Raw genomic sequence first — 15,732 nt, forward strand, 5'->3', positions numbered from 1 at the left:
AACTGTAAATTATGTTACTAGCTGTACTCCATTCCTAGCTGTCTCTATATTCCTAGCTGCACTCCATTCCTAGCTGTCTCTATATTCCTAGCTGCACTCCATTTCTAGCTGTCTCTATATTCCTAGCTGTACTCCATTCCTATCTGTCTCTATATTCCTAGCTGCACTCCATTCCTAGCTGTCTCTATATTCCTAGCTGTCTCTATATTCCTAGCTGCACTCCATTCCTATTCCTAGCTGTCTCTATATTCCTAGCTGAACTCCATTCCTATCTGTCTCTATATTCCTAGCTGCACTCCATTTCTAGCTGTCTCTATATTCCTAGCTGCACTCCATTCCTAGCTGTCTCTATATTCCTAGCTGCACTCCATTTCTAGCTGTCTCTATATTCCTAGCTGTACTCCATTCCTATCTGTCTCTATATTCCTAGCTGCGCTCCATTCCTAGCTGTCTCTATATTCCTAGCTGCACTCCATTCCTAGCTGTACTCTACTCTATTATTTGTTTTATTCCTAATTCTTTTTCCTTTACTTAGATTTCCATTAACTTATCATATATTAAATATAACCACGTTTTCAAACAGTTTTATATTAAAATGATCTCAATCAATTTATCTTCAAATTATCTGTAAACTGATTCGCTCACAATTAAATTAACTCACTCTAAAATTGCCTAACATCAAAAAAAAATAAGTGGGACAGGGCCGATTTACATCGGATTACTTGAAAAGTGTTCAATTTTGATTATTTTTGTAAGCTTCTGATTCTAGAGCAAAAAATGTGCGAGTCATTTTTGCAAATAAAAACCACAAACGAAAAAAATGGATATCTAATGCATACTTAATTTGACAAAGCTTTTAAGGCTCTATTCGTGAGGGACTCATGCATTTGGAATTTTATTAACATGCTCTTTAAGAATACTTCGAAGGGTCATTGATAATTAACATTTTATAAATTGTCTTAATTCTTTGTCTTTTTTCTTTTTCTTTTTGTGTTTAGAGCGATTTGTTGAAAATAATTATTATGAGGATTCTAAAATATTTTATTGAATTTATTCTGATTTTCCTTTTATTCCCACATTCAAGTGTATCGGAGGTTAGACTTTCATGAAGTATAACCTTTCACTTGTTTTATTTATATTTGCCCGGTGCGCTTGTTTACATCATTTATCCTATTTATCACACATTTTCGGCAAAATTGCACATTTCTCCAGATCTCTGCATTATTTTCTTTCAACGTTTTTCAAGTACACTTTATTTAAAGAGATACTTTCCCGATTTACAACGGTACCCTTAGTACCTTTGATTTTTTAAAGAAAAAGATATCATTAATGCTCTACTTAAAATTGATTTTTACCGATACTTGCGGATTTATGCATTAGAAAAAAAGTGTAGAATATTTCCCTTTTTCAGAGAGTCTGTCCCTTTAACATATACATGTACATAGCCGGTCTGTCCCTTTAACATATACATGTACATAGCCGGTCTGTCCCTTTATCATGTACATGTACATAGCCGGTCTGTCCCTTTATCATGTACATGTACATAGCCGGCCTGTCCCTTTAACACATACATGTACATAGCCGGTCTGTCCTTTTAAAATTTACATGTTCATAGCTGGTTTGTCCCTTTAACATATACATGTTCATAGCCGGTCTGTCCCTTTAACACATACATGTACATAGCCGGTCTGTCCCTTTAACATATACATGTACATAGCCGGTCTTTCCTTTTAACATATACATGTACATAGCCGGTCTGTCCCTACTTTAATTGTAGGGTTAATGAAGAATTACGATGAGGATTTTGAAAAACCAATTTTAAGATTTGATTTTGGAGATAAGTTTTATTTTTTTATCAATTTGAACTTTTTTCTTGTCCCTTCATAATTTCACGAGAAGTCTCAAAAACTATTTTTTAGAAAAAAGTTATTTCAAATAAATGAATCGTGTTCTCCTTCCTGACACCCATGAGACAAATCAACAATTCAGAATAAGATTTTAGCTCTTCTTAGAAATTGCAAAATTATAAAAGTTTGAAATGAAATTGTTATTTTACTTTGTTTTTGTGAACTTTAAATGTAATCGTTTGTTGATCGCAGCCTTGAAAACTAGAAATTCTCAATTTTATAAAAAACTGAAAAAGTGTATATTGAGTATTGACTTATTTATTAGCTATTTATGGATTTCCTCTTTTAATAAGAAAATTCCTCATGCTTTTGTAACTTCGATAAATAAATGACAAAAATAGGACAATTACGACAAATATACATTTGGCTCTGGACTTTCTGAAATTTATACTAGCTCAAGAAAAAAAAAACATTTTAAGTTATGATATTGATTAACATCCGCGCAGAATCAATACAATCATTAGACACTAACTGAACACAATCACTTGGAAATATGTTCTTAAAAATATTCATAGCACTATATTCAAAATCTTTGGACAGTTTGTAATAATTTGATACATTAAAAATGTTTAAACTTTTTTTACTTTCTCATGGGCGATCATACTTTTATATTGATAAAAACATTATGAAATGATATATTGTTATATTTGTAAAAATAGATATATTTATATATCATTATTTAGATGAGTGGGAATACAATGATGGTAAAGGGGGAGGACGGGCAAATGGTAGAATGTGAAATCATTTCATCAAAGGTAAAAGATATACTGTATGATTTTCTTAAAACTCCTTTACATAAGGTATGAATGTGTAGCATCTAGAAAGAGAGAAACAAAAATAATTTTGAATTTGGAAAAATCCTGTGACCCTGCATACACATCATAATTTGCTTGACTTCGTAAAAGTTTATTATTTCAATAGATTTGTATAAACACATTCTGTCACTTTAATTTACACTGACCATTAATAAGCTACACACACGACACCCACATAGTGTTTTTAACGACCATTAACAAGTTACACACACGATACACGCATAGTGTTTTTAACGAAGATTAACAAGATACACACACGACACCCACGTAGTGTTTTTAACGACCATTAACAAGTTCACACACACGATACACACATAGTTTTTTTAACGACCATTATTCAAAGATTCTAAGGAGTCCAAAGCACGTCAGCGGCCAGAGTACTTGTTTCGTCTCAAGTTCGTGTAAAAATACCTATTTTAAGAGTTAAAATTCGGTGTAAAGGATGCTCGAAACGTTACAGAGTAACAAAATAGATGTTAGTTCCACAATTTTTGAAAATATATTTCGGTCTGGATTGACCCTTTTCAGTTCTAACAATATAATAACCATCAACATCAATATTTAAAATTGTTAAAAAATCGCAAGAAAATAAACAAGAAATTTTATAAAAATAATTGTTGTCAAATAAAAAAGGAAACAAACTCTGATTATGATGTGTAAAAGAGATATTTTGTAAATATTCAATTAAAGAATGTTTAAAGACAATGATTTTATTCCTTGAAGGAATTGAGTCTTGCCACAAACTCTTATTTTTCAATCCTTAAATCTTTACAACCCAGTCCAATGTCGTAAACCTTAGATATTTCAAACTGTAAATTATGTTAATGTATTTTTTTAAGTATCGACAAAAAACATATTAAGCAACATGAAAACGTCACAGTTTACTTTTTGACTCACCTTGTATATTTATTGTTTATATAACTGATGATGTAACTAGAACAGATTTTAAATTTACCAAAATCAAGGATCTTTAATGAACAGGATGGACAGTCAATCCAAGCAACTTAATGCTTAAAATGAATGTTTAAGAGTGGTGTTTTTTACTTTGACTTAGTGTAAAATATGAACTTTGGAAAAGATTTCATTTTCTGTGTCATAGCTTTTTTCTTTGAACAGTCCCACAGAAAGGTTCATAAAACTATAACAGTTATGTAACAAATTTTAAGATAGGTTCGACTTTGAAGTGTCGCAACGCCTTAGTCATTTATACTTTTAAGCCCTGTAGCTGAAATGAAAATGTAAATTCTAACACACGAAAATGGTCAGAAAGCATTTAAAAAAAAAGAAAAAAACAATTAGAATTTTATTCTGCTTTTTACAGCTGTTATGAATGTAATAAAAAAAATTTTCCTTTGACAACGGATAAAAAATCTTTATTCATTCAATACACTTTCACCCCCAATTTTATTTAATAGTTACTTTAAGTTTCAACGACGACAATTCCTTTCATTTGTTTATTCATTTATTTATTTGTTTGTTTAAGGAGAAAGAATCTGTTTTCCAGAAATCTATTCCTATTTTCTCGACAACAGTTGCAGGAATATTCGGATTCTTAAATCTTGTCCCAGGTACTTTTCTTCGGATTCTTAAATCTTGTCCCAGGTACTTTTCTTTGGATTCTTAAATCTTGTCCCAGGTACTTTTCTTTGGATTCTTAAATCTTGTCCCAGGTACTTTTCTTTGGATTCTTTAATATTGTCCCAGGTACTTTTCTCAGGATTCTTAAATCTTGTCCCAGGTACTTTTCTTAGGATTCTTAAATATTGTCCCAGGTACTTTTCTTTGGATTTTTAAATCTTGTCCCAGGTACTTTTCTTTGGATTCTTAAATCTTGTCCCAGGTACTTTTCTTTGGATTCTTTAATATTGTCCCAGGTACTTTTCTTTGGATTTTTAAATCTTGTCCCAGGTACTTTTCTTCAGATTCTTAAATCTTGTCCCAGGTACTTTTCTTCAGATTCTTAAATCTTGTCCCAGATACTTTTCTTAGGATTCTTAAATATTGTCCCAGGTACTTTTCTTCAGATTCATAAATCTTGTCCCAGGAACTTTTCTTCAGATTCTTAAATATTGTCCCAGTTACTTTTCTTCGGATTCTTAAATATTGTCCCAGGTACTTTTCTTTGGATTCTTAAATCTTGTCCCAGATACTTTTCTTTGGATTCTTAAATATTGTCCCAGGTACTTTTCTTCAGATTCTTAAATCTTGTCCCAGATACTTTTCTTCAGATGCATAAATCTTGTCCCAAGTACTTTTCTTCAGATTCATAAATCTTGTCCCAGGTACTTTTCTTTGGATTCTTAAATCTTGTCCCAGGTACTTTTCTTTGGATTCTTAAATCTTGTCCCAGGTACTTTTCTTTGGATTCTTTAATAATTATTATTATATTCACTATTATTAAAAATTCATGTTATTTTACATTTCAGGTCTTGGAACTTTTCTAGCAGCTCTGACATTAATTTGTGGCGGGAAAACCAGTTATTCTAACAATCTTGAGGTAAAAGAAAGGCATGAGGATTGATGATAAAGTATAGTTAGGCCTTGACAACCAAATTTAAAGCTAGATTCACATGTCAAGGGTTACAAAATACTTTGAGTGAGTTGGTGAAAGGTAGGTATCCAAGAAAGAATTCTGATGACAAAGTATTTTTGAGGTTTGAAATGTCATATTTTAGTTTTTAAGTGCAATCATGTTTTTACATCTACAAAAACAAGTTTGTCATCGGGAAAAAGAAAGTTCATATCGTATATTCCTAAATTTTGCAAACAAGTTTGCTAATGTTGTAAACAAGTTTGCTGATGTTGTAAACAAGTTTGCTAATGTTGTAAACAAGTTTGCTGATGTTGTAAACAAGTTTGCTAATGTTGTAAACAAGNTATCCTGGTTTTCAAGTACCCCAGCAGAGATAGGGTTAATAGAATAGGCATAGATTAATTAACAATAAGAGACAGAACACTATATGTCGTTTTTTCAAGATTTTGGGGGTTTTCGTTCACAATAACCCTAAGAAAGGCCTAAAGGAGTTACGCGCATGCTCATTCTCTGTCTTGTAATTCAACGCTGCCTGCGCGGAACTCTTTTGGGCTCCTGCCTCAGGGTTATTGTGAACAAAACCTCGTAAATCTTGAAAAGACGACATCTAGTGTTCTATCTGTCAAATTGTTACTTAATCTATGAGACTAGGCAGAGGCGCAACAAGGGGGGGGGCGGGTGCCCTCACCCCTCTAGCACCTCATTATTCAATTATGCTTTTTGTAGCCCTAGACATGCACATTTTATAACTATACTGCACATGCTATATCATGAGTATTTTAGAAGTAGTTTGCACGTTAGCTTTGTATCACTGCATGAGCCAAAGATTTTGGAGTTAGTATCGGGCACATTTTTAGATTTATGAAAATGTAAAATTCTAAGCAATGTTTCTAATATAAACATTCAAGCAGAGTAAGACCGGCTTTTATTTCGCCTTATTTTGGATATGATTTGAAGATCACTTGTGATCTTTTTGTGATATGTTAATTGGTGAAAATTTTTATTTCTTTAGGGATTGCTGGTTGGTCTTGGAACAGCGTTCCTTCAGTTCTTGAGCGCGTTCCTGGTTGTTGGATGGGTCTGGAGTATCATGTAAACTTTACAACTATTAAAGGGACTGTATATGTGATTTCAAGCGACCGTCAATTTAAAGAGAGTTATGACTGACCGATTCAAAACGGAACCGAACCCTTTAAACTTTTCTAAGATCAATAATGTGTAAGAAATCGTCTTATGTCTATATTGTAATTCCGTTAATTTCCTTTATTGTTTCTGAAACAGAATTCCACAAGTCATTTTGCAGAGAAATCAGGATCGAAAATTATAAATTTTCAAAGATGGAGACATCTCATTTAATCTTGAACAGACATTGCTTTTAAAGATAACGTTGTGACATAGGACATACCTCTTAAAAAATGAAGACCCACTCCACCGGGGGTCTTTTCATTAATATCTGAAAATAGAAGGCTCTTCATATTTGCATCCAGGATAAATGTCGGCCAAGTTCTTGCTTGTATTTTCGATACCGATACAATAGGCCATATTGCTAAAATGGCCACAGTCACTTATAACAGACACTTAGAGTAAATATGAGTGTAATTTGAATTGAACTTCCATACAAAGATGGCAATGCCAGATTCACAACAGTACCAGTTTATAAGCTTGGTCCTGATAAAGTTTGAATTAGATATCAATGTAATTTTAAAACTGATTATTTTTTAAGTGACTGCTGGTACCGTTGTAAATTGGGCATTACCATCTTTGCATAGATGGTCACCTGATAATACTCAAACAGTCCCTTTAACGGTTTAGATATTAATTTTTTTCCAAGATGTTATTTTGAAAATATAATTTTAATATTTTTGACTCTTTTTCCTCTTTTAAGGCATGGTGTGTTTATGGTGAGAAAGGCAAATGAAGCAAAGGAACAAGAGACAAAAAGAAGAAACCTGCCACGATGAAAAATTAAAAAATATCAAAATAGTGTGCTGTAAATTCTATTCAAACCGGTTCTTTTTGTCCTACTATAAACAAATGGTTCTTATTGCTATTTTTTTTAAATCGTAGTTTCTCCATAAAAATTTCTCTCGGATTATGTTGCAAAGGCAAGAGAAAACTTTTTGAAAATGCAAGATCGGACAAACCACTCTTTTTTTGGAAGGTCACTTGAAACTGAGTCGTCGGTCCAATAAATTAAAGATTTTTAGAAATATTGTTTTTGATTATCTTTGGCTTTAATCCTTCCCACTATAATTACCAAATAAATTTCATTTTTGGAGTAAAATATTTGAAAAGATAAAATAAAAAATTACAATTAAAAATAAGTAATATTACAAAAAAGAGGGGATGTGTCTGATAGTCTGAATCTAAAATAATTGAACAATTAAACATTTAAATTTATAATGATGTGAAAAGAGATTTTAAGAAATTATGGTTTTAAACAATACATTATACACTGTAAATAGTTCACTAACTTGTCAGTCTTGTACATTTTTGTATTTCGGATGAAATAAAAATAAATCAAAAATATTCTACCCGGATTTCTTTTTCCATGTTTGTAGAAATTTCTCACGCATCTTAAAGGAATGTTGACTAATTTTGAGTAGTGGAGTTACAAAACAATTTTTTACAAGTTAATGATGAATTCATGTTTCTTTCCGTCCAATATTTGTTAGAGAGTATTTAAGATTAACAGACTGCAACGGATTTCAAAAGTTTTATATAACACGCAAGCTTGCACATGTAAAAACCCTATCAATTTGTTCTTTATATTGAACTACTCAATGCACTTAAAAATAACGTTTTTTTCAATTTTGAGAAACTAGACAAAGTTTTACTAAAATATTTTTAGAACAACATTGTACAATAAACTAGACAGATGGAGATATTACTGGTTTTGATTGTACTCCCAAGTATAGAAGAAAAGAAAATTTTAAATTTGCTCTTTTCAATATCTCTATATACAATTAAAGAAGTGATGATCGCGTCGAAAACATACAATTTACTTTTGTTTGAAGAAACGCAACTGGACTAAAAACAATATCTCAAAGCAATTTTGATACATACAATTTTTCTTGAAGTTGACAGGAAACATGTTCAGAGCTGGGAACTTTTGAATGGTGGATATCGGGATTAATGCTTAACTCACTCTTATTCTTAATCTCCAGATTAAATAATGCTTGTTCTCCTCTTGTTATTAATCTCCAGATTAATTAACCAATCGGGATTCAGGATATCAAATTGTCAAGTTTTCAGCTCAGGTTTATGGCATGCGTAAAACCTTTTCATCAATTGTATCAAGAATGTTATCAAGCTTTTAAAAGTTTATACAATGTTTATTATTTATCTACATGATCCGTGTTTATCATATTTTTAACACAATATTCTTTCGGTACACTGACTGTTTGCCTTCATAAGAGATGAAAACTTATCCAAATTATAATTTATTTACGATATTTAAAATATTTACAAATTAGTTAATTTTCCGTGAGAGTAAAATAATCCAAGATATATTTCAAACATTACAGAACTGATCACTTGCATTGCACTCAAATTTTCCAATTTTTATATCTTTGAAACCTGATGTCTAATACTGTTGATATTTCAAACTATATGAATTCTACCAGATCTAATTTTAAAAGTTTGAGTTATTAAAGGTTTACACCGTCAGGTTGCAAAGATGGTATTAGAGAATTGGAGTTTGAGGCATATGTTCAGTTTCTTTGTCAAAAAAACGTTTTTTATATACATTTTAGAACTGTAGGCGTTGTCCCTTTTTATCATAATGGAACATTATAAATATTGATATTGCACATAGTTAACACAAATATAATTTATATTGCACATTTCTACCAGTGTCTTTGATTCACTAAATCACAGAGATTCTTTAAATATTGCACAACCCCCACACAATTTCCGGAAGAAAAAGAGTACAAAACATAAAATAATAAAATTAATTTCCTAAAGTACAATGTTTTTTTAGTAGATAATTTGACATGATTTTTCAACAGAAATTGTCTTTAAGCTTTAGCTAGCTCAGATGTTAGGAAATATCTACAAACCCTAGATCGACTTTTGAAGAATTTTCATTGAAAATAAGCAGTCTTCAATTTTCTTCTTGGTAGTAAAATCAGTACTCTTCAGAACTTGTGGTGCTATAGTTTGGTTCTGAATGCTCCACGCTTGTTGATACCTTGTTAAAATACCCACTCTGCTCTTTCTCCTCAGTCTCCTTCCTAGCACAGAAGAGCCAAGAGAGAACTCCTCTTTTCTCCTCTGGGTAGTCTCCTGACATCCTCAGCTTACTCTTCATCTGCTTCCACAAGCAGAGCATGAAAATTGTCAGAAAGAGGATTACGGCTAGGCCACCCACCACAGAACTTGCAATCAGTGCACTCTTTATACCTTCAGGTACATCTTCAACGCTCTCATCAATATATTGATCAAGATAATCCATAACTTCATAATCCCCTAGCAGGGAGTTTTCACTTAGACTGTTTATGTCAAGGTTATCTTCAACAAGATCACCGTTGATGTCAAAATAGGTTATTGGACTTCTTGTTGTGGTTGAAGTACGTCTATTGGTGACTAAACCTGAGCTTCCAGATCCCCAGTTTCCACTTAAACTAGTGTTAAATGGATTGCTGTATCCGCCTCTATATCCACCTTTACCAAAATCCATTTGAATATATTTTGGCCGCTCTTTCTTTTGGACTTCTTTGTCTTTCTCTGGTGTCTTAGCTCCATAGATAATATCCGGCTCTGAGTCTGATTTTCTTGTGATTGTGTCAAAGATTTGGCTAAGATCTGGTACAGTCAAATCATCTTTTCTCTCCTTAAAGTCGTCAACAGTCATGTTTAGATTGCCAAGTGTATAATTCATCATATCATCATTTGGGGAAGTAACTGCAACCATTTCTTCATTTTCATCCTGCTTTTCTGCAATTGAATCTTCATAATAATCTTTAAACTCATTTTTATCAAAAGATTTTTTTTCTTCCTCAACTTTCTCTTCTTTTGTTTCAGAGAGTTTTTCCAAATCTAAAATCTTCTCATCTAAAATTTTATCCTCTTTTTCAGGGGCAGATTCAGAACTGTATCTACGGCGAGTTGTTCTTTCTCCAAACCTTCTATTGGCTGAGGTTACCATATTTTGGGCCAGGGTTGTACTTTTAGCTGTGGTTGTCACAGTTCTAAACTTCTTTTTAAATTTTGCAAACAAATCTATGGCACTTGTTTTTCGTTTAGGATTACTTGATTCTTTAGTAGTTGTAGTTGCTGCTGTAGAGCTGGATATTTCAGCATCCTCTTTTGATGAGTTTGGCCTCCATTTCCTTTCATTGTTATATTCAGGTTCTGAATCATCCTCTGGTTCTGTTTCTGATTTGGTTTCCAATTTTGGGCTGTTTTTATTTTTATGATACTTTAAAACTGCATAGATTGCATTTTTGTCTCCTCCCATAACATCTGGAAGAGAAAATCCTACAATTTGCAAAACCTCACTTAGACTCATTGGACTAATTTTCTTCATCAATGATTTCACATCCATACTTTGAGCTTCTTTCCGTAGATCCTCATCATCCCTTTTCTCTGTGTTGTTGACTTCATTTGCATTATCCTCTTCTCTAGATGATTGATAAGACCTTGAGTTTGATTTTCTCTCCATCTTTGGTCTTGATGGCCAGGGCATTTTTAACTTATTCTCAGAATCTGTTTCATCAGCTTCAAGAGATTCCTCTTTCTGAGATTCTGATTCTGCCATTTTCATTTCTTCATCATCTTCATCACCTTTTCCATTATCAGACAACTGTTCCTCCAGAAAGCTGTCATCTCCCATTGCTTTGAAAACTAAATCCAAAGCTTCTGGAACTTTTTTAAATAGATCAGACACTTGAAACCCTCCACTCCTAAGTAATGGGGTCAACTTTGATACAGGCATCTTTTTTAAAATATCTTTGACCTGTACTTTGGAGTAATCTCTTGGTGCCCCAGAATTTTTCTTGGTTTTCAATTTACTGATATGTGTTAGGGAGTATCTATTTTCTTCCTGCACATCAGATATTGAAGTAGCAGTTGAGGGAACTGTTGGTTTAACAATCGTTTCCAAAGTTTTAACCGTTTCTCTTGCCTTGGTTTTCTGAAGTCTGATGTGTGTCTTGGAATATTCATTTTCTTCCAGTATATTACTTATATCCTCTGCTTGTGGAAGTTCGCTGGTTGAAAAAACAACATCCAAGGGCATAGCATCATCTGATGGCAAACTGGTGGAAATCCTAGTACTCTCTTTCATGATGCCAGATTCTTCAGAACTAAGTTCTTTATCATTGTAGGATATCGTAGCAGATACTTCTGGATCAGTTTCCATTACAGATTTGGGTAGATCTTCGCCCATTGGAATTATGGTTAAGGGAGCATCATCCTCAAACTCAGGAATACTGGAAATAAAATCATTGAACTCTACTTTAGGTTCCTCGCTTGAAAAGGGTTCAGGGTTCACAGTTGGAAGAAAAATACTTGGCATTGAAGAAGATGTTGAAGTTTGCTCCTCAGTTTTCCCCTTTTCTACAATGTTTTCAAAAGGAACAACGTCATCCTCACTTGGAAAATCTAAATCAAAAAAGGGTCCAAAAAATCCCAACCCTTCTTTACTTTTCTCATCAAATTCAGGCTTCTCATTTGGGATGATTGATTCAAATTGTGGGGCTGTGGTGGGATCATTAAACAGGTTTATCTTTATATTTTCCATGGCTTTAATAAATGGTGTCTGAATATCAAAGTTTGGACGTTTGCTGATTATCTTGGTTCTCCTTCGATCTTGATCATCATAATTGATACGAGGAGGAAGTTGTTTACTCGTAAAACTTTGATCATCTGAATCTCTGTTGTACTGGTTGACATCAAACATTTTGGGTTCCTCCTCCATGGCCATATCATCTAACTTTGCGTCGATATTTAAACCTTTGTCCAAGTCTATTTCTGGGAATTCATCAATCATATCACCTGCAATGCTTTCCATAGACTTCCCGGTAATTTTTGACCTAATTTCTGAGTTGGGACGTCTCATCATAACTTTTGTTTTCCTACGATCCTGATTGTCATAATTTGGAGCTGTAGTTGATGTTTGTAGGTCCAAAGCATCTTTTCTATGTTTATTGAACAGCTCTCTATCAAAATTTCTTTCGGCAGAATTTCTGTTGAAGTAGTCAGGATTGGGTGTATGCTTATCACCTAAATTTGGTGTTTCCTTGTTAAGATTGTTATCAATATCTTTGAAATCGTTAAACTTGTTTTCTTCTGTTCTTTCCCTTGGGAGTTCTCTATCCCTCATCTCTTTTCTTCGTACTCCTATGGGCTTTCTGTTAAACCTTACAGTAGGTAAACTTGGTTCTTTATTTTCTTCTTCTTTCATTTCTGATCTTTGATTAGCTTGACCTAATCTGTCATAATTCATTGAATATTTCTTAGATTGAGATATTTCTTCCTCTAGGCCTGACTGCTGCTTAAAGTGTTCAAAATCTGAATTCCAACGTTTAGGTTTTATCTTAATTCTTTGTTGTTCCTCTCTCTCTTCAACTGTTTCTTCACTTAAAACTGGTTTTTGCGTAGAACTATGTACACTCCCCCATCTTATATTTTCATTATCTGTATTGAGGTTAACCCTGCTATTCTCCTCAGCCTTGGATTGGTCATTATTGATAACATCTGTTTGAAACCAGGACTCGGTCTGGGATCTAACTTCCTCGGCATTCTTAGTTGTGGAGGAGGCGGGGCTATTAAAAATACCAAAACTCAAGGAACCAGGATGATCTTCAGAGAATATTTGTTTACGTCTTCCAGCACTATTTGTTGTTGTTGGCGGTTGCATTGAGAAATCCTCAGGTTCATAGAACCGTATACTAGTACTCTCATCATTCTTGGTTGTTTGAATCTGTCTCGGAGTAATGTCTGGCCAGACCTCCTGCTGCTGTTTTATTCTTATATTGTTCGGAGCTGATGGTCTCAAGGTTTCTTGTCTTTGTGGCGCCTAGTGATAAATTATATGAAATATTGTTTTACTGGAATTTGCGTTGAATTTTGACCTCTCTTCATACGATTAAAAAAAAAATTTCTCCAAAAATTAAAACATTACCCTCTATGGGGAGTATATAAAACATTTTTAGAAGTTTAAACAAGTTTTCAGTAGCTAATTCTTAAGCATTATTATCTTAAACTTTTATCTTAAACAGTTTTCATACTTTTCCTTGAATTCTTCTATAGAAGGTCTTCTATTCACGAAAGGTCTCCCACCCCCTTGAGATTTGATTTCTGGTCAAAGGGTTTGTTTGAAAAATAGTTTGCTGTACAATTTATAACTGTGTTTACCCAAATTGGATTAGACTTCAGTGAGGACTGTTATGGAATCTCTGCCTGTTTACTGAAAGTCCCTGCAACTGTAAACTTGGTAATATTTTTGCAAATTAATAAATACCCAATTTAAAGACTTTAAATCCAAAAGTAGTTGATAATTTGAACAAGCCAATCCATTTTAACAAATCCTTTCCTCCAGTTTTAATCCTTCTTGGTCTATACTCTCGGATTTCTTGTCTCCTACTTCCCGCATGTTCATAAATGTCGTCTTCATATAGTGCACCACTCGCCTGATTTTCTCTGAAATAATACTTTGTGTTACGCAACGCCGTGGGAAAACATGAAGTAAATAACTCTAGTAATTCAGAAACATCTGACATTACATAATTTCTAGTATTTATTAATTTTTCATTGATTTGCCATCTTTGTAATTATATATCTTTATCTTTTTTTTCATTTTACATTTTACATCATATCATAAAATTTGTTTGACCACGCTAGATTTGTACAATAATTATAAGGTTTGAATTGAACGTATATGTAGTAAAACTGTTGTAAACTTGACTTAGCCTCACACATGCTCAACTACAGGGTGTCCCACGAAACTTGACAGTTGTTAAAAAGTTTTGAATGTCTTCTTCTATTTATTATATTGGACATTAAAGACTTTTTGCAGGTTATTTCGTTAAAAACATCTTTTTCTCAAATATATATTACTTTGAAATCAATTTTACTCTAATATAATTGGCATACAATAAACTTTATCATTCTTTTTAATATCAAACAACTTAAGTAATTATGGAAGAAGACATTTTAAACTATTCACCAGCATTCATGTTTCGTGGGACACCCTGTAGCTAAAAGAAAAGTTATGGACACTGAAAATGTCCAAACTTTGTCATATGTTATCTCTGTCTTTTCCTCACTTAGTTTTATATTGTGCGGAATTGACATCGAGCGGAGCCAGATGATGCTTATTACTAGGTTTAAGCCTAAATCCAATGCCATTTTAATCAATAAACATACCACACAAAGCAATCTGCCTTCATAAGCTACGAGATGTAAATGAAAAACATACTTCTGTAGTTTGTGTCAAATCATTGAAAAAATGTACAAAATGTAACTTTAAACTTAGCATAGACTAATTAAATTAATTAAAGAAAACGATCTAGTGTAAATCTGAGATATTTTAAATTAATTTAAAGTGTTTGATCTGACATAAGTATCACAAGTCTACGATATCGGGTTGCGCAGATATAGGGATTAAAAAATCAGATTTTGCGGTAAGAAATTAGTTTCTTTAAGGGAATGTAAGCGAATTTTAAGTAACCATGTATGCAAATACTCTTGAAACCATTATCTGAAGATATGAAAGATAATATCGTTTTTTTTATGATTAAAAGTCTTTAATTCTGATAATTTCTATATGTTTTCCTGTTCCTGCAGCAGAAATGCGCAATTTAATTTCGAAGAGAAACACCAATTAAAAATTAATTAAGTGAGTTCTTGACACATAATCTGATTTTTTTATATTTTTATATTTCAAACGGTTAAAAGAACAATTAATATCAAAATTATATATTTTACCTAAAATAGTTCTGCTGGGATCTTCGTTCCCCCACTAGTTCTTTATTTATAGCCCTGGCCCCTTGGTCGGCCCTAGGAGCACCCCTTGGGACACCCCCACTCCCTGCTTCTCCTCCTCCTTCCCTTCGTCTTCCACCGAATAATTTTCTGCGATCTTCGGACGGTTTTCGGAGCTGTCCTTGTGCGACTGGAGCTGTTCTAAACTCATCTTGACCTGTTGGAGCTGTTTTGAGCTGATCTTGAGCGATTGGAGCTGTTCTAAACTCATCTTGAGCTATTGGAGCTGTTATAAGCTTATCTTGAGCTATTGGAACTGTTCTGAGGTGATCTTGTCTTTCTCGTCTGGTATCACTGTTATCTGTTCCTTGTGTTTTAGGAAGAATTTTCCGTCTCCCCCAATCTCCCAAACCATCCAACCCTGGATCTGACCAGTCGGAGAAATATCTAAAATATTCAAAAATTTTAAATTTTGGATTTGCTTGCGGCATCCTATGTCTGACATATACTTTCATTACTAATATACCCCCCCGACCTATACCCCAAC

General features: G+C 33.2%; 2 protein-coding genes across 2 annotated transcripts in view; one reads left to right on the forward strand and one right to left on the reverse strand.

Moving 5' to 3' along the window:
• LOC111717517 (uncharacterized) overlaps positions 1–7,221 on the forward strand; it is a 13,553-nt gene extending 6,332 nt beyond the window's left edge. Inside the window, exons 3-7 of the mRNA XM_023493016.1 lie at positions 2,591–2,662; positions 4,206–4,290; positions 5,149–5,219; positions 6,268–6,347; positions 7,141–7,221. Coding sequence (XP_023348784.1) covers positions 2,591–2,662; positions 4,206–4,290; positions 5,149–5,219; positions 6,268–6,347; positions 7,141–7,216 — 384 coding nt within the window. The 3' untranslated portion in view covers positions 7,217–7,221. The remainder of the gene's footprint in view (positions 1–2,590; positions 2,663–4,205; positions 4,291–5,148; positions 5,220–6,267; positions 6,348–7,140) is intronic.
• Positions 7,222–9,067: 1,846 nt separating this feature from the next.
• Positions 9,068–15,732, reverse strand: part of LOC111717677 (uncharacterized) — a gene marked incomplete at its 5' end in the record, with an annotated part of 10,833 nt that continues 4,168 nt past the window's right edge. Inside the window, 4 exon segments of the mRNA XM_023493168.1 lie at positions 9,068–13,278; positions 13,495–13,559; positions 13,795–13,901; positions 15,189–15,635. Of these exon segments, the coding sequence (XP_023348936.1) occupies positions 9,385–13,278; positions 13,495–13,559; positions 13,795–13,901; positions 15,189–15,635 (4,513 nt within the window).

This window comes from Eurytemora carolleeae, unplaced genomic scaffold (assembly GCF_000591075.1).
Source record: "Eurytemora carolleeae unplaced genomic scaffold, Eaff_2.0 scaffold187, whole genome shotgun sequence".
Taxonomy (NCBI): domain Eukaryota; kingdom Metazoa; phylum Arthropoda; class Copepoda; order Calanoida; family Temoridae; genus Eurytemora; species Eurytemora carolleeae.